The sequence below is a fragment of the Gymnogyps californianus genome, chromosome 1 (genome assembly GCF_018139145.2).
Source record: "Gymnogyps californianus isolate 813 chromosome 1, ASM1813914v2, whole genome shotgun sequence".
In the NCBI taxonomy this organism is placed as follows: Eukaryota; Metazoa; Chordata; class Aves; order Accipitriformes; family Cathartidae; genus Gymnogyps; species Gymnogyps californianus.
The window spans coordinates 73,911,670-73,931,431 of record NC_059471.1 but is presented as its reverse complement, the minus strand read 5'-3'; the positions used below and the strand labels follow the sequence as shown (position 1 = coordinate 73,931,431).

Sequence of the window (19,762 nt, the reverse complement as noted above, 5' to 3'; positions counted from 1 at the left end):
ATCTAGTAATTTTGTGGTGAAGATGACTACCAAGAAAGGACTTACACAAATGCTGGAAGAACAGCAGCATGTTGCTGTGTGGTCAGTGTGACCTCTCTTCATTGTAGCCAGAACACTGCTGAAAAGGAGCTAAAAAAGGCATCCCTGAACTGGACACAGGTAGGTAACGCTGCGGCAGTTCTCACATTATAGATGAACACACAATTTAATGAGAAGTAATAGTGTCATAAACCAGCAGAAAGGTGTAAGTCAGAAGCAAAGAAAGACGTTAGGGTTTTGAATCCATCTCCTGCTAGTGGAGGACTGCTCCCCGCAGCACATTTTCTCATACTTTGCCTAGTCTGCTTTTAAATGCCCTGAGTAATAGGAGTTTCCATAATTTCCCTGCCATTGGTATGCTGTTGGTATATTTCCCTGCCATTGGATACCAGCTGCTGTTGGTATCCTGCCTGCCTCCCTTTTCCTAACTCCATCTCATTACTCTGAATGATTCCCTGCAACAGCACTCTGAACAACGCTGCTCTTCCTTTCTGTCCCGAGTATGCAAAGGGATGGCAGCTGGTGGGGCCTTTATGGGCTCCCGCATGGCTCAGAGGGGCCCCACACAGACCCAGAGGCTAGTCGGTGGGAACTGGTCTCTCTGGGGAGCAGCCCGAAGTCGAGGGGGGTCCTATACCCATAGCATCCTAGAGGCAGACTCAGCGCAGTCTCCCTCTCTGGGCAGCTGTGTAAGTGTAAGTATGCCACAGATCTTCCATGACAGAACCTGGCATCTCTTTTTTGACCACCTCTGGGCCCTGTGGCGTGTAAAGGAGATGGGATACCTGTAGGCAGCAGCTGCCACCTCCCTTCTTCAGAGATTCTCCACACAGTAGGGAACAGCCGCTTTGGGGTTCCCTAATTCTCAAACTTTTTGGACAGGGCTGCTTTTCTTCAGTAAATAGGCACGTACCATAGCACAGATGCCTCTTTATTCTACTCATTCACATATACTTAGACACTCACAGCAGGTAGTCGCAGAATTACCTTAAATTTTGTCTCTGAGACATATTGCAAAGTCCCAGATGGGTTGTGTCCTGCCCCCCTCCCTCCATTTTGGGAATCCTTGCTCTATAGCAAGGGGCGTACTCAAGGTTTTCCAATGTACCTGTTAGTTTTCCCAAGTCCTGGCCCTGGGTTTGCTCCTGACAGTAAATACTGTCAAAGTTCAGTACATCTGGCCTTGAAAGTACCTTAAACCATAGCGTAAAAACAGCCAGAGAGCCTATTCTATGCAAATTCAGGTCCATGTGCAAACTCAGGGTTTTATTTTTCACATCTTTCATATACTTGTTGACTGAGAGCCCCTTCTCAGACATCTGCTGAGATGCACAACTCATTTTTCTACCTAATAACACCAGATGACAATCTGACCCATACCTTTTACATTGTTTCTTCCACATTAGTTTCCACAACCTCCTGACAGGTTTTTTTGGGGGGGGGTTAGTGTTTGAATAAACTCCAGTTTGCCAACAACTTTCTGCCACTGTGATGCCTTCAGGAGAACAGAAATATCATGTGATGGCTCCAGTAGGTTCAGTTCAACACTGCTATTGGGTTTTGCACTCATAAACATGGGTGGGCAGAAACAGCAATAGCAATAATAGGAAAAATATTGTGTCAGCTCACTCATCTTAATAAGAACTGAGCATATACTAAAAAGAGCATAGGAAACATATTTTTCCTTGCTCCACATTAACCATTCACTTACTTGATTAAGACCTTTATGAAAATGGTTTTGTCCTGTGCAAAGGAAGAGTTTAATAGATCTGTTTATCAAGACACTGTCAACATCTTAATACGGCTGACTTGGTAATTCTTCTTGCATGCAGATTTAGCAGTTCTTGATGCAAACTCAGGATGGCATCACTCCAGATGTGAGCAAAGCAGAAAGAGCAGGGCTCTCTCTCCTATTCCTACCATCCCTTCCAATGAGCTCCATGCCTGCATACTTTAATGATTTGGTATTTTGTACTTGACTGTTATCCACCAACTCCTGGTTCAACTTACGGGAAATTTGTGTTCGTGAGAAACTTACAGACTACAAGGATTTGTATCCATAACAGAAGAGAACTTTTACATGTGTGCTGTTTGCAACATTTTGTTCTGCTAAGCTACCAGCCCAAAATATTCACTAAAGCTTTAGTGACTCTTCATTACAAAAATTGCTATCCAGTCCTGAGAATACATTGCTGATATTAGTGGGTGGGCCATGACCCAACAGCAGCAGTTTCACAGATTAATAATTTTTTATTATTACTATTATTCACAGTGTTTCCAAAAGAATAACATAGCTCTGCTTACATTTGAAAAAAATAAATAAATGATGTTTTTCAAAAATTCACCACCAGTTAAGCAGAAGGTTGCTTCTAGCAGGTTCCTTCTGCAGCTGGGAGAAGACTTACCAAACGGTAATCACGGACCTTACTGCAGAGTCATGTATGAAGTTTAGACATTCTTTGATTTTTATGATAATTTATCCAGTTCAAATAATGTATTCTATTTGTACATCTTTTTTCCCTATGTTGCTGTTATTATAAGAAACAGCAAGATTTCTGAAGAAATAAAACAGGCATCATTAGGTTTTAATTACAATCAATTGGTAAGGTCACTAGCAAAGGCATTGATCAGCTGAGAAATAAAGAGCGCCTTTGAAATATTAAGAAAAATACTAAACCTGTGGCGGAATGATTAACTACTAGTGAAAGTGTCTAATTTCACTAACCCTACCATTGTGCTCAAAATCTTTCTCTTTAATTTACGGTGAAAACGTATATCTCAATGCAGGAATGGCTTAATAAACTTAACTGAGGAATGGGAATCATATAGTAACTTCACGTAAATAACAAACAGCCATGTCAAGTTAGCATTTATTCCTCAGTTTGTGAAATTAAAGAGTAGAGAAGAAGTTATCAAAAATCTAGACAAAGTCAATAGTTTTGAAGTCTGCACTAGAGGTTTTAATATGAACATTGGTACACATTGAAATCAAATTGCACTCAAATTAAAGCAAACTTGGAACAAATATTTTGAAATAATTTGTTTTCCAAAATAAGCACTACCATTTGTATCATTCTTACCTGCAGAGGTTTTCACAATTTCTGAAGTATTTCTGAGACCCATAAAGTCAAACTGATAGAGTCTCCAAGATTTCTGGTCAGCAGCCTCCACTGAATTTTTCCTCCATCTGTAAATCATTTCCTCTTTAGGGTAGCCATCTAGAAATTAAAAAATATATATATATATAAATATATTGCATTTCATAAAAAAGGTACTGCAAAACAGTATCTGTTCACTGATTTAGACCTTTTTGGGAATACCTAAATTTCTGATCTGATGCTTTTTCAGTGGGTTTGGTGGTATAATTCATCTACAGAGCTGTATGGCACACAAAAATAGAGTTGTAATACTAGCAGAACTATGATTTTTCACAATTGTTGTTTTTTCCCAAAGGACAAAAATTCTGATTGGTTCTGTCAGAAGCAGATCTCTTCAGAGATGCAGTTGATTGTACTAATTTGAGGTCCAGACACAGAAGTATACTGCTTTACATATGCTCACAGCTGAAGAAGCTGTGCAAACAAATAGAATGTAAAAAAGGGGGGGGGTGTCAGTGTAAGATGTAAACAATTGAAAAGGACAGATTGTTTTAAAAATGGCAATAGTTCTAACGTGGTGTGTGTTACTGTACTTCTGAAATGAGCTCAATACAGTGCAAAAAAGCAAAATTTTAATTAGTAAAGGATTTTTAAAGTGATTATGCCATCATATTACTTCTAAAGGCTGTGGTATATAATGAGACATCACCTCATCTCTACAGCTGAAATAGCCTCTGAAAGTCTTCCTTTATCAATTTAGCACTCAGTAGTCATAATTAATCCTCATGCCAATATTTAGTTTCTTTTTTGTTCAAGAATGGCATTTTCCAATTGAAGTCCAACAACAAATCTTCAACCAGCCCAAAACATAATAATAGACCATCTAGAAAACAACAGCATGCCCATGCCAGTTAAAACTAGATTGTTCTCAAATGCATAATACAATAAATTCTTATTCATCTAATAATTAATATGGTAGATGTAGATTACAAGGCAAATGAAAAGCCTAACAACAACAATAGCCAGTTAATGTAACTGTCTCATCAGTAAATTTTTTTCCCATTGGATACTGATAAATTTTTATATTTGCATTGCAAAACAACTTCTCTCATCATGGTGCTGTTTCCTTGATGTTTTCCTCCTATGAGTGTCTTCTTCATCTTGTTTAAGGTTCCACCCTGCTGGGGCACTGCTGTAAGGTGTGTGTGGCCTCATTTGTCCCTCTCACTAACACAGCACCCGCAAGTCCCTCAGTTCTAATCTGTAGAAAATTACTACGTGTTAATTCAAAATGCCACATTCATATATTTCCCATCAATGTAAATAAAGAAATAACCCGTGAAGGACCCGACTGAGTAACAAACACAAGCCCTGCTGTTCTCCATGAGAACTCTTGCTGCCAAGCAGATTTCACTGCCAATTCTGCTATGCCAGTCTGTGAGATTGATCTAAAGGTTAATTTTTTTTGGCTGGCAGATTATGTCAGAGGATGCAGAGGTTCAGTGACAGAAGTCAAGCTTTGCAGGGCCTCTGCGCCTTAGCCCTGCATCCTCTGAAATCTTCTCGAGCCTGGCTCCTGTTTGACTGAGCCCTCTGATCATGTTTCTGACCAAATAATGTCTCCCTCTGACGGAAAGCCCTACATTTTACCTCAGAGGCCTTCTCAAATTGGATTAATCTGTGGATACTGATATCTTTTCCCCGCAGGAGGGAAAAAGCATTAGATGGCCTCCTCCTCCTCCCTGTGCTGTGGCTGCTGTGCCCTCAGGGCCGGGCGGCGGTGGCAGAACCACCCCTTCCCCACAAACTCCCCCACAAGGGGGGCTGCCATGCGGTCTGGGTCCTAATCCTACCTCCTGATTTGCCTCCTGATGTGGAGGAAAGGAAACCCTGGCCCTGTTGCACCAACTCCCACTGCAGAACTTACGGCCCCCAGTGCGAATTTGCAGATTTTGTAGCAGGCAGTAGATGGGGCCCCTTTTCTCAGGCAAATTTCACCGTAATTGTTGCAAGTAAAAATGTTTCAAATATCCTGGAAGTAACAAAGATTTCATTTTTTTAAATACATTATTTTAAATTTATCCAAAATGAACTTTTAAATTTTTTTTCCAAATTTTACTGAAACAGTTGTGTCAATTAGTCTTGAATTCAATTTCTTCCTCATGTTTTGGCTTTTTTTTTCATCCCATGGCCACCCCACCACAAATCCATTACACTGTCAGTAAGCTTAAAAGCTTGCTATCGTATTATCCAAGGCACAGCTGTTTATCCTGGCATGAGTAGCATGTAGTCAGGAACAAGTTCATGAGACTCTCATCCTTTGGGATTTTTCCTATATTTTTGACTAAGAAGAGACAGACTTAATTTCAGAATAACTACTTTCGGTATTATTCATCGTCATTAAATAGTAAGCAACTGACTTCAGGAGACCATCATGCCTTTTCAATAGTAGTCCCCTTAATGCACAGTCGCTGACATCTGCTCTTACAATGCTTGGGGTACTTACATCAAAGGAGATAAGTACTAGTGATTCAATGGGAGTTGTTTCAACCTGTTAAATAACTGCTATTATGTTCTGCTCCAGTGCCAGGTGACTTCACTTTTTAATTCATCTAAAAGATATAATATTTCTTATGGAATAATGACACATCTACTTGGACAGCATATCACTCCTAGGATTCATTAAACTTACGTGATGGACTATTCATGATGGTTCTTCTTTCAGTGATATCCAGTATTTCCTGTATACAGCCTAATTGCTTCTAGCCCTCTAAATGCTTCATTTTAGAAAATATCAGAACTGGAGACTTCAGTACTTCTACAAGAAAATGCAACCTCTGCTGTTCAGCCCGCAACACAACTAAGAGTGTGTTATCTATAGAAATGTCTGTTTTCTTTCACTTCCCCAGCATGACAAATGGCAGTAAATTACCATAAATTCTTGACCTTATGGCTTCAAGCCATCCATGCTGAACAAATTGCTATCGTGTGTATTTACCCTGTCAGGTTGCTTAAGGTTATGTAAGAATATCCATACTGCAGCAGGGAATGGCTCCAGGAGGTCCTGGAGGCTTTCCAGTGGATGCAGGTAAGATGGCGAGGGGGATGGCATGGGAAGAAGACAACCATGACAACCAAGTGTGTGTTCTGTGTTACAGACATCCAAGTTCTGGCAACCTGCAACTCAGGAGCTTCTCAACCAAAGTCTGTGTCAACACCTCCCATGAATTTACTTGATTGCCTTTAAATTCTCATATTTTTTGGCCTGGTGGTTATTTTGTAGGCTGTGCTGTAGATATTTGCATCTTCTGCAGGTTTTAGATTTATATACTACCATGTCAAAGACTTTTAGAGATCACCTTGACCATTTTGTAAGACTGGTACTACATGCCTTTGTAAAATCAAGTCAAGAACAAATTTGGTGGAAGTTATTTCTTTAAGAGCCCAGTAGAAAGTACCCATGTAATACCTCCTGTTTACTTTCACCAAACATACTTAATGGCTTTTCCAGTTAAGACAAATGATTGGTACCTTTGTTGCTTTACTCATAGGCTTAAACATATACATTTTCAAAGTGTACCACTGACTTTAACTCCAATAATGCAAACATGGATAAACAATAAATGCACTTTTTGCTGTTTTGGAGGTGAACCTATTACAACAGAAAGCCAAATTGTCATGACAACCTGTGAGACTCTCTGGATTTTGTTTTATTTCCCTTTTGTTATTGGAATAATTGAACTCATGTTACCACATCTCACATCACCACCATATAATCTATAACTAACAGGTTAAAAATATTTAAACTTCATTCTTCATGTTCATACTGCTTCACTTTCTAGGGAGACTGAGTGATTTGTTCAGAAGCCTCCACCAAACTGCTGGAAAAATGGTCAAGGCCAGAAACATCTCCAGGCTGGATGAGAGGCATGTGCAATCACAAGACAGCCATGAGATTGGTGTCAAGTGGCCCTGAAGCACATCTGCTACAGGAGTCAATGCTGATGGAAAATCAGCAACTTCCATAATACAACCATTGATGTATCCATGCCTGTTAGTGCATACTGCCTCTAACCTTGATTTCCTCAATGCTGTTGTTGGTCTGGGCATCTTAGATCAATGCTTGATTTCTTTGTTTCACCTTCTTTTCTGTGATAATGGATCTGTTTTAGGAAGTGAGTAGAGATGGGAAGAAGATAGCAGGGAGGAAGTCATGTCAAAAAGGACACAGATGACTTGAAGAACTAGCTTCTGTCTAAAAAACTTTCCTTAGAAAGGTATCCAAGACAGAGAAGCATGGAAAAAACCCAACCTCTTTCATGTCTTCAGACATATTTTTCCCCCTCTGTGAAATCAGTTTATTTTACTGCTGGTTCCCCACACTTTGTGTGTGCATGTAACACAGGCAGACCCAGCTTGTCGCAGAAGGAATAATGCAACAAGGAAGCTCACCTCTCCTTCCCAGCCGTGGAAAAATTTGTATGCTCAGAGCATGTGATGAATGAGGAGTTAATGAAAGCAGCAGCAAAGCTGAAAATGTGGGGGAAGCAGGCAAGAAAGGATCGGTTCAGTTAAGTATCTGCCAGGGGGCTGATGCTTGTGACAGGAGTATATATTTGAAAGACACAGCCAGATTCTGGGAAGGTTCTGCTTTTTCAGGGGTGTTAGATATACACTCAAAGTCAGGAGAAAGCACGATCTGAAAGACAAGCTGTCGCCATCAGCTAGTGGTCAGAGTTTACACCACAGGCACGGAGGGAGTATGGTAGATTCGACTGCTGCCGATGAAGGTAGTCAGGAGAGAGAGGATGCTCTGACGCAATTAGAGGCAGGCGATGAGCAGCCCTTTACACCTTACAGCCAGCTGCTTCCAGACACGCTTTGCTTCCTCGAATGCTACCTAGTAAACTCTTCTTCTGGCTAATCAGGAGACCTCTGTCAACACAGCCTCAGTCAGACAAAGAGGGAGACCCCTGTCAGCACAGCCCCAGCCAGAAGAGGATAATGAAGTCCAGAAATGCACCTTTCTCTGGTACCATGTTGTGGATGACAAATCATATGCTTCCACAGAAGCTGCCTGGGCTCTTTTTCTTGTTAGCAGTCTTTATAAATGCTTTTTTGTTGGCAAGCAAACTGCATTTTTAATCCAAACTTCTCAACATTTCAGAGCAAGAGGTTTCTCAGTGATCTATTCCTGTATCTGTCTGGTGTTTGTTCTCAGAAGGTGTGTGTGCTTTTAACTAGGAGAATCCTGGAAGTTCCCCTATTAAAAACGATACTACCTTAGATTTCATGATTGTATGCACTTTTTAAGCAAAATTAGATGGCAGAAAGAGCAAAGTTTCAGTTCAACTAGTTTAAGATAAAACAAAATAAAAATTAGGGGATATAGAAAATTCATTATGTCTTTTCAGGAGGAACCGATCAGGGTAGACTGAAGCAGAAGTAGGGAAAAAGAATGGAGACATTTAATTGTTTACTTAAGACCTATGGAAAACAATACTCATACTTGTAATTGAATGCATATTGAGTTCTCTCTGTCCAGAAACGGAGGTGACTAGCTTTCTTCTCACTCATTGATTTAAAAAAAAGATAGGTATTTTAAAAGGCAGCTATAATAAAAAAAGATAAATGTGAATGCTGTAAAGATGGCTTTAAAACCTGAAGTGATTTATTTCAGCAGTTGTAGATAATTGCACTTAGGTGATAACTACAGCAATTATAAACGTTATTCTTTGCCCTGTTTGCTTGCATCGGTAATTGACACATTATTAACAGTACATTAGCTCATGAAAAAAAATCAACCAACATAACCATGACTGCAGAATAATGGATCTAATACTGCCCTGAAGTTAAAGGATACATCTCCCATTGAAGAGAACAAAGTTTTTTTACCTAAAAATGTGCTTTAATATGATTGTGATAGCACTTTGGCTAAGAAATTGAGAATCCAGCTACCATCATCAACAGTAATGCTTAATTATCGTTTTACCTGGGACTAATTCTGTTTTTTTGAGAGAAGTGCTAGAACGCTGATACAATTTACTGATATATTATATGGTAGCTTAGCTTTTGGGAGGAACTTGCGGCATCATGCATCTTTTGGGCCTTCAAGATAGAAAGGAGGAAAAGAGAAGTGTTGCTGTCAGAGAAGTAAGTCCCAAATGAAGGATTTTCTGTTAACCAGCTCTTGCAGGAGGTAAGCATTTTCCTTGTTTTTTGCTACTCATAGACAAATTGTAATCTTGGCTCGGAGAAAACAGAAGAGAACAGAAAGGTGAAAATGAGAAGGGAAAGAAGGAATGCAGAGAAGAATGAACAGGATTGGACTGAAATGAGAGACAGAAGTTTTCCATTGAAGTCGTTTTGAGATGTGGTTTTCCATGTACTCACTTTCTGAAAAAAATCATAGGTTTTTTTTTAAATCTAACAGATACTTCTTATATAGGGGTGCTATGATTTTGACACACACAGCCCTAGTAGTGAAAAATCCCTGCTCTGAGTATCAGATTGTAAAAGATATGTGGAATAGCTTGAAATTACATTAAGAAACTAAGGCAATTCTGTTGCATCATCATACTTTTGTACTCTGTCCTTATGCTCATGAAACAATTTGCCTTTTGACACATTTGCAATTGGTACCAAAAGTGATTTTTGTAGTGTAGTTTTTGTAAAATGGTTGGTTTTATCATATATTGTCCCTATAATTACACTTTTCTATTGTTTTGCAAATGCCTTCACCTTTTCTGGAAAAAAAAAAAAAACCAACAAAAAACAAAACAAAACCCCAGTCTCATCTTATAGCCTGTCTTAATGTTTTGCTATGCATTTTTATTTATATACTTATTTTTACTGCTTGCTTAACAGTTTTATTTGGAAGGCAATTTTCAGAAGCCTCGTGTGCAGCAATTGTTTTTCCCTATCTGCTTGCATTGCTCTGGTCAGCAGATTATCTCACAAATTATTCCACTGGTAATTAGAACACGTGATAAATGTTCAGATTCCTCTGATTTAGCTATATTGCATCCCCATTCCTAACATCATTAATGGTTAATGGGCTCACCTCGCTCCTAGCTTACTGGATATAAATTGTATCTTCTCTAAGGAGAGGGTTCTTGCACAGATCAGTGTAGTGAGGACATATATGGAAACCCTGCTTAGCCATATGCAGTCTTGTTCATGCTTTTTACAGAATGGATACTTCACTCCAACCTCCTGTTATGTATGGAACAATGTGAAGATTTTACCCTCGGTTTTCTGCAATACCAATGCCTTGCAGAGAAAATTGAACGTCCTGAAATCAGTTTTCCTAGCTCAAGTTCTCTCCTGTTTTGAATGATACTGGAATACGTACCTGTTCTATTCTCCACTTATTTAGAAGTTTTCTGCTTATAAACAAGACGGCAGTAAGAGACAGAATTTCATTTTCTAGCTCCCTGTACTGATTTTTCATTGCTAACATAGCTATTCCATAATGATCTTGTGATGCTTCATATTTCTGTGTCATTACAGACAAAGAATAGTCCAAGACTTCATTCATAATATGGTTTAGATAATTTTTGATCATGTAGACCAAGTCTCACTTTTCTACTGGCTGTGAGGCTGCAAATGGTGATTCTAGGCAAAAGGAAATTTTCAGAAATGTATGGCAAAGAGATGGCCTTTCAGAGTCTGCTGGGATCCTGTGCCGCTGCTTTGTTCTGCCCTAGATCTTATATACCATGGCCAGCTCTGCATAGAGATGGGAGGCTTCACCTGAGCACTTGCTGTTTTCCGGAGGATTTGGGGTGAGATTCGACCAGCTGTCAGTCTCATCTCTTCTCCCTTCTTTTACATGGACTTTATATGGCCTACAACAATGACTGAATGATGCCGAGAATTCAAGAGCTATGTACTACTGCCGAGAGATCAGCCTCATTATTGTACTGCTAAATATGTACATTGAGTTTTGTAATAGAAAACTAACAGTGCAAAATGAATATATTAGCAGCTAGAAATTTGTGTTTGGCTGACTGCATGAACTCAAGTGAGAAGAGAAAAATCACTTCTTTTTACAGTTTGTAACTGACTATCGAAGAATATTAAGCTGCATGCAAGATTTTCTCATGTCTGTTTAAACATTAATTTTGTGCTGGATGCGCTGAGGGCAAATTTTGAGGTGCTTCCCAGGATTTTTGCTGAGATGTGCAAAGTCTGAGTGGCTGCATACTCAAATAGTATCTCAGACAGATGTAGGTGATGGCAATCACTCACAATTTTCTGTATAGAAGTTGACTCTTAATTCAGCCTTATGAAAAAGAGGAAGCCAACATCATAACAATAGAGCAGATGAAAAATATTTGGATAAACCAGAGCAAGTCAAAGCTCCTGGCATCAGAATTTAAAACCAAGCCTAGTAGGGGTTGCTTTGGACAATTTAGAAAACAAAGCTATAAAATAGCCAAAGCAGAACATAAACCTCTCAGTTTATTAAAGGAATCTCTGTCAAATCTGCAATTCTTTGGTCTGCTGACATTCTCTATAGCCAGGATGCAGCTTTCCTCTTCCATTCATTTAAACTGCACTTATATTGAAGATGCTTAGTGACATAGGCCTTCTAAAGCAAGTGCTTAAATTCCTTATGACTAGGATGGACAGCAGTGCCACCAAAAGATGCTGGTCAACTGAGTTCAAACACCCCAGTGGGATTGGAATACCATTCTCTAGAGGACTTTAAAAATACTTTTTTTTTTTTTCTACTGACTACGTAGGACACCTCAAATTTAGGGGCAGAATAGCTGTGTAAATTAAATGGAGTAAATTCCATCAAAGATCTTTAACACAAATATGTGAATTGAATTAAAAATAGCCCATAAATGCTCAGAATCAACTTCAGCTTTTCTGGATATTACAAGATACAATAATCTTGCTTTTACCCATTTAATGGCAATAATTAACTGTATCCTCCATGTAGGACTACTAAGATTTCCTTAAGACTACCCTGATGAGAAAGATAACATTGTTGACTTCATCCATTGCTTTGTTAGACAAAGTGCTGAGGAAATGTGTTTTGGCTCATCTGACAACATGTAATGGACAAGCAGAGATTCCAATGGAGACTCAGAGCTCTAGTAAAGTAAACAACACAGCCATAAATAGCCCAGGAAATGAAAGAAAATACACCTGTAAAGTTTTTTACTCCATACAAGTGGGGAGGAATGGAGAGAACATAATTTACTTACAGGTTTCTTCCTTTCATTGACAAGTAATCTATCTAAGCTTTTTATTTCAACACTTGATATCAAAATTTTTTTAACACTGAGAACTCATTTTGTGTTTCTCACACGGACATGACAGTATTTAAAGATTATGCTAAACATGCTTAATCCTTATCTTCCAACTGCTACTCAATAATTAGTATGTATATGTTAAGTATGAGTGCAACTAAAAAAGGGATATCCATTAGCAGCACAATAATACAGTATTATGATTAGAAGTATACTATTATCAACATGTAAATATAAGTAAATAAGTTATTATTTGTTGTACAAAGTATATAAAAAAGCACTGGGAAGGAATAGCCTGTGTTTCTAAAGACAGGCAAGAAGACTTTGTATTCTCATACAAAATAATAATAATAATAATAATAATAATAATAATAATAGAGTAAGCATAGATTAAAAAAATGTATTCACAACTTGAAGGTAGCTGTTACAATGAAATAGTAATAGCATCCACAGAAGTATTAGCATCTGCCTATTTATCAGTGCCCAACTTCTTAGGCTAGAAATACACTACAACCTATCCACATTGTCCCATGTACAGAAATTTTCTATCCAATTTCAATTACAAAAGTCATTTTAGTTATATATTCAGCTTACATAGTCCATAGGGTTTGTGACTAGCCTGAACTGTACATTTTCAGACCCATGAAAATGAAAATTTAGGTATCAACAATGCTTTTTCTGAATTGCCATGAAACCCATTTCAGGCTTCACAGGAGCTACATGAGCAAAGCCTGTCGGTTTACAGAAGCTGTCAGAAATGTACTATGCTCAGTCAACATAGCATTGATGGAAGCAGGTTATGAATTAAAGATTTCCATACAAGATTATTATGACTTTTTTATAGGTCTTCTCAGAATGCATCACGAATGGACAATAAAAGGTAAAACAACAGAACACTCAAAACGGAAAACACAGCGTCTTTCGTGAGTACTGCCATTTCATAGAATAAAACAACAGTTTGCAGCATAAACTCAAACATAAACAGAAAATTTCATTAAGCCTGAGATTAAGCAGGGTTAGCTTTTAAAAGATTTGTGAAATAGTGTTGCTGCTGTTGAAAAAAAAAAACCCATGCAAATATTTTTTTGTTGAAAGACTCATTTCTCTGTTTTGCATCACAGTGTAACTTAACATGTGAACTGACACTAGAAAATCAAAATTAGTTATTTACGACTAGGTTCTTCGAGCCAGGTTTTTTCAGTCTATCAGCTATTTACAAAGAAATGAGTGGTATCTGCTTATTCATGTAGTTATTATCATTCTGTATGTAGATTTATTGTCATTTACACACATTTATAGTCATTTGCCCATACACTAAAATTCACAAAAAATAAGTTTTTATAGCTATATAAAGTAAAGCAACAAAGAGATTTCTATTTTTTGTAATATTTTGCTAGTTTTCAATTTTAGCTCCCTAGGACTTGTCTGCACCTTATTGGCATAGCATGTAAGTCTAGGCAACAAAAGATAAATGTTAACATACTTTTTTGTGTCTCGTGCTTACGAAAAGAACAGTGTCTGAAAAGGTCATGGCTGAGATGTAATCTCCCTGTTCTTAATAACACCTCATCAGAAATTATCTGATGAAATGAAGTTTCAGAGGAACAGGACACTTTGTTGAGTCTGACATATTTATAGTCACACTCAATTAAATTAGTGAAAGCACTGCACTGTTTTCATTTAAACATCTGCAACAGTGTTATGATGAATTGGTAAATACATTAATTTCGCATTCACTAAATTTGGCCTTCCTCTTCTCTGGAAGCATTTATCAATGCCTTGGTTTGTCATTTACTTTCCAAGCATCTCAGGGCTGTCCCTCCTCCAGTTAATGCCTTTTTTTTCCCCCAAACTCTAGTATTTGTATCTCATTTGCTCTCAGGATACTGCTGATGGAAATTAGCTGATGCTCCTGTGTAGTACACCAGTCCAAGTATTCCTCATGTCCTTTTCTCACCTTTTGAGGTACATGTATTGATCACAGTAATCTTTCTGTCATGTGTCTGTGTATCTCAATGCCTTCATCTCTTGTCCAGGTATGTTATTTCAAGCACATGAAACTGTCATTTTGGTTAGCTTTACTTTAGCTCAGCTAAAACATTCTTTCTAAAGCTTCTGAGGAGTCATGCTCTTTTACTGCTCTCCCCAGATCCCCAGAGTGACTGTAAATCTCAGTATCTTACAGTACACAATAGGGTAAATTCTGAGTCTCCTGGTAGTTTCTTTCTCAATTTCTGGTCCCAGACACTAATCATGATCTAAAACCCCTCAGACAATCAGTTATTGCTCTAAAATTGAACAGCTGTTGTGGAGGTAAGGCTGAAGAAGCCAATTCACTAATATTTTTGCCTGATAAAACAAAGATATCAGCTGTACTTCTCTTATGCATTTCAGTTTTCCTTGTGGTGCAGTATTCCTCAGCTCTTAGGCTCATAGGTAACTTTGCCTGTAGTTAACTGAGAAGTATTAAAATCAAGTTCTTCAGTACCTTGTTTCAGAACAAGTTACTACGCGAAACAAGTCTACATACCAACCGTACATAGTTTTGTGCTGCTTCATTTTCCACTAAAGCTTTAAAGCAGCAATATTGTGCATCAGCACACAACACAACTGCCTCCAATAGCTCTGAATGCTCCAGAGGCTATGGCTCCCCCAAGTCCTTCCAGGGCATCAGGCAGCTGCTACCACTCAAAAAAACCCAAATGTCGCGGCTACAAGAGTGCTCCAAGCTGCAGCCCTGGGAGCCTGGCAGCCCTGTCCCAGACAAAGGTGCTTTCTGGCCCTTGGCTGATTCACAGTGAAACTGCCTTTCCTGCGGCGGTGACAATGGCAATGATGCCAGTTGCACAAAGCAGTTGCCAGGTTCTGTCGGAATCATTTGTTCTTGCAAAATGTGTGCCCAGGTTTCTGAAAGAAAATATTACCTGTATATCCAGCTCATGGAAAACCCTTTTTAAAAAATGTTTTTTGTGTGTTTATATTTAGAAAAAAAAAAATCATTATAAACCAGTGAGACCCTTTGTGCAAGATCCTATCTGTGAAAATTCCTTTTTTGGAATTTTTGGGAGAGGTCAAATTTCAGTTTCTTCCCAAGTTCCCCATTGTTCTGCTCTCTTGTTACTCCTCATATCCACGCACCAGTCGGAACACTGTTCTCCTGAAGTGCATGGCTGCCATTTCACAGCTCTTCCAGGCCCTGTATAAATCATACTGACAACTATTAAAAAAAAAAAAAAAAAAAAATCTCCAGTCAGAAAATCAAAACCTCAGCAGTTTTTGTTTCATGTGTCTCTGGGTCAAGTTACAGTAATTAAATCTTTTTTAGCTTGGTTTGCTTAGGAAATGAGGCTTATGTAATTATATTCGTTGTCTATGTTTATGTGTGTGTTATCTGTCCTTGCTTCAATAACTTTTGCACCCATTCACCAATTTTATCAAAATTTGACACAAGGAAGTAAGCCTCAGATATTATATATTCTGTAAAAAGAAGCTCCCAAACAGGGGAGACATTTTTTAATAATGCCCCCCAAGGAGGAAAAGGCTGCAGCCTTATGAAGGATCAGAGAAAGGCCACTTATCCTCAAGTCATATGCCCTTGGGATATCGGCCTTCATTAGTTTCACTGCTCCTGCAATCAAAAATGCTGCTGACGCTGGGAACACTGCACTACTCCAGTGGGTTGAGAGGACTGGTCCCACAAAAAAGGGGAGGGGAACAGAGCACCTGCTCTTAAAAATAGATATGTGGGCTCATCCAGTCCTAACGCCACATGCGTTGCAGAGCTCAAAGTCTCAGTTTTGAGTCTCAACAGGTCTCCTGATGTTGTCTGTAGTATATCATTTCCTTTGTGTTGCCTTCATCACATATTTCTCCAGCAGTGCTACTTATTTTAGTATCCCTCCCAAAAGATCTTTCCCTGTTACCACCCAGTGATTTGGCAGATGCTATATTTAATTGGGCCTTACACTACTCAGATGGCTTTGCCCAAGGACACTGACAGGTAGGGGATCTCATCCTTCAGCCTACCAGCAGGTGAAAATCTGTCATCATGGAGGCTTCCTGGACACTGCTTTCTGCTTCTCAGCAAGCATAGGTTTTTCAGCTGCAATGGCTGACTTTGCCATGACATGCTATTGCTTCATGCCAATTACATTCATTTGAAGATGATTCAAAATGTGCCCCAACCAGATCACTGCTGACACCAAGTCTTATCCATTCACATTACCTTAACCCTTTTGGGCTTCTATCTTTATCTTAACTTTTAGCCCTGGATTTTCTTTCCAGCCTATAGCATTGCCTTTCCTTGAAAGTATTTTGGAAGAGGTATATGTTTTAATTATCTCCTTTTCCCCCATCTGTCTCCTTCTCTTGCTGCATATTTAAAACCCCACTGCAAGCAATCTTCATTCTGTTTGCCCATTCACTGAGGACAGATTGCTGAAGATGCTAGAGGCAGCTAAGGTTCAACACGTCACCAGGACGGAAAGCCCAGCTCCAAAACACATAGCCCATGTCCCAGGGGAGAGAGCCCTCACAGAAACACGGGGTAAAGCGATTCAAATGCAAGGGGCTCAGATGGTTGGTCTAAGTCTTTAAGTCTTGTACAAGCTTTCCAAGGCTCTGGCACGGGCAAAAGGGTCAGCAGAAACATGCACACTGCTGCCCCAGACAGTAGACTATTGCTGACTTTGCCTGTCCTAGTGCTGCCTCTCCTTGCTTGCCAGGAGCGGGCTTTTAAAGCAAGGAAATCAAGATGATGAGAATTAATGCACGAGTGAAAGAGGAGAGCAAGGAGAGCCCTACAGCCCAAAATAGCTCCTTGACTTATACTTCGCATGCCAGAACAACCAGAAGAATATAAGGTGAGATGGGCACAGGGGCAGCATTTCTTTTGTCTTTGGAAGTGAACCCCACTGAGAAAGGAACAGGATAAAGTTCAAGCTGGAACCTGGATATGTTGAAAACCTGTGAGTACCTATTACAAGGTTTCTGGATCAAGAAATGATTAAATTTTGTGAAAGTAAGAGCTCCCTTTCTTGAACGATAGGCCAGAAGCTGTTATTCAGGCTCAACTCCAGTAACAATAAAAATCTTGTTTCACGGCTAAAGAAAGGAGAAGCAGCTCCACCACCCACTCATTACAGCAGTGTATCTAGTTGTACAAAACTCCTTCTCCTACTGTCCACAGTTTCCTGTTTCCTTTGAAAGGGGTTACTGAAGTCCAGGCCTGCTTGCACAGGGTCCCCACACCTTGCACAGAAAGGTCCCCACACCTTGCACAGAAATTACACCATCTGTAACGAAGCCATCTGTCTGTATGTGACAAATCCTGCTCCTTTCAGCAAAAAGCTTCCCATGTCTGCTGACTTGGCAGCCTAAATAAACACATGCACAGAATAATAACTGTCCTGGCTTTTCAGCTGGTTTGGCAAAAGAAACTTTCAAAGGAAAGAAACAACAGTGACTGTAATGCTATCACCCAGCAAAGCAAACAATGCAGCAGCCCTCCCAGCTGCCCAGTTACTGAAGTAACCCTCCTCTCATCAATAAAGTTCAGTGGACTTCCATGAATGAAGTTGTGTGTTAGGTAAGGAGTGAAAATGGGGCTGAAGTCCACGCTCGCTACCAGCAGCACAGTTAAGCAAATTTGACTGGCATATGAAACCAGTTGCTCCACCTCAGAAAACACAGAGCTTTTCCACAGGAGGCTAGGATGAAAAAGTGTTGTCTTCTGAAAGCACCACCTCCACTTTATATTTCTCTTTCTTGGTTTTTTTTTAATCAATAGGCATATATGACTTACATTGACTCTCCCTTCAGTTCACCACCCCCATATCTGGGTGCAAAGAATCAGAGAAATGGCATACTGAGGAACTAGGTGAGAGAGAGAAATTGCCTCTGCCTTCTGCTGTGCAGTGGTAGAGAGAAGGTGGGATGCTCACTATGTTTCACTTACCTTGGCGAGAACATGAGAGCGGTGCCCGGTATTTTAAGTGTTTATTGGCACCTTTATAAAACTCCAGCATCCTCCTCTCTTCCTGATCGCTCTATATACACTGCCATTTGCTCCGCAATGCTTCCTGTTGTGATACTTGAGCCTCTAAGCCATTGTATTAGTAAAAGAAAAGTATATATTTCTCATGTTTCCAGAGATGCTAATTAGCATGTCAGAGATGCTCATTAGCTGCAGTGCTCCTCACTTCAGAACAGGATGGCACATGTGAGAGGACACTGTGCAAATGTCCTCCCTCTGTGTGAAAAGGCAGTCATAGCTTTTTTTTCTGGTGGTGCAGATGCTTCTGGTGCTTGGAGACCCCTTAATCTTTTTCTCTTTTAAAAATGTCAGCCAGTCTCTGGGGAATTACTTTGGACCTATATTTCTCCTTACTTTTTGATGAGATTAAGATATTGGTGAGAGTTATTTGTAGGAGGTTATAATGGCTACAGATGCTTTGAAGAGATCATTTCATAAGGCACGTTTTGTTTATAACTGCACAGAATTCAAGAGAATTTTAAGAGTGAAAATTTACTTTTTCAGACTCAGCATCTTATAATGAGCTGGCACATGCTGCTCATCTGTGTTATAATGAAGGCAAGCAATGCCCTTCAAAACTGGCTACATTTTGAAACTGAGTTATCACATATGGAAAGGTAGATGTTGATGCTGCTGCATAGGCTGCCTAGCAGATTGCTTCAGCTAGGTGCTATGTGTAAGTGTAATATGAAGTACATTTTAACTGCAAAAGCAACCTCAAAGTCTAACCCTTAATGTAGACTGCTTGTAGCAGAGTTTGTATAAAACATGAGGAGATAAGAGCTGAAGGGAGAAATTCTTTCCAGTCAGCCATATACTGCTAGATTTTCAATTAACACTCTGTTAAAAAAAAAAACAAAAACAAAACCACCACCACCAAAAAACCCCTGGCAACTTTAAAAGCCATGACTGACTTGACTGCTTGTTTTTAAGTATCAGAGGAAATGTGTCTCTTGTGTATTTCTTGCATTCTTTCTAAATCCAATATATAATCAGAACACTTTCAGGAAAGTGCAGCTGCAAAACTAGAACTGTCCTGTGGCTGGAGCGCAGGATATTTAACGGCAGAGTTAGAGCTCTGGCAGTAACAATGCAGCTCATCCTCAGGAGATTTTTAAGACTTAGTTATGACTTTGTCATGAGATGCAGGGAAGAAAGCACGTAACTGTGCTGTACCACAGCCTGTGATCCAGTTCCCTGGTCTCTTTGGCTGAGGAGGCAGCCACATGTACTTCTGATTAAAATCTGCTGTTTCTGACACACCAGCTCTGTTGGTGGGTGAGAATGCAAAGTAAAGCCCTCACCCGCTCCCTGTCCCTGGGGTG

The 19,762-nt window shown here is 39.4% G+C and overlaps 1 protein-coding gene across 1 annotated transcript in view; it reads right to left on the bottom strand.

The window, feature by feature from the left end:
- Window positions 1-19,762, bottom strand: part of GABRG3 (gamma-aminobutyric acid type A receptor subunit gamma3) — a 325,926-nt gene that overhangs the window by 48,688 nt on the left and 257,476 nt on the right. Inside the window, exon 6 of the mRNA XM_050900977.1 lies at window positions 3,120-3,257. Coding sequence (XP_050756934.1) covers window positions 3,120-3,257 — 138 coding nt within the window. The remainder of the gene's footprint in view (window positions 1-3,119; window positions 3,258-19,762) is intronic.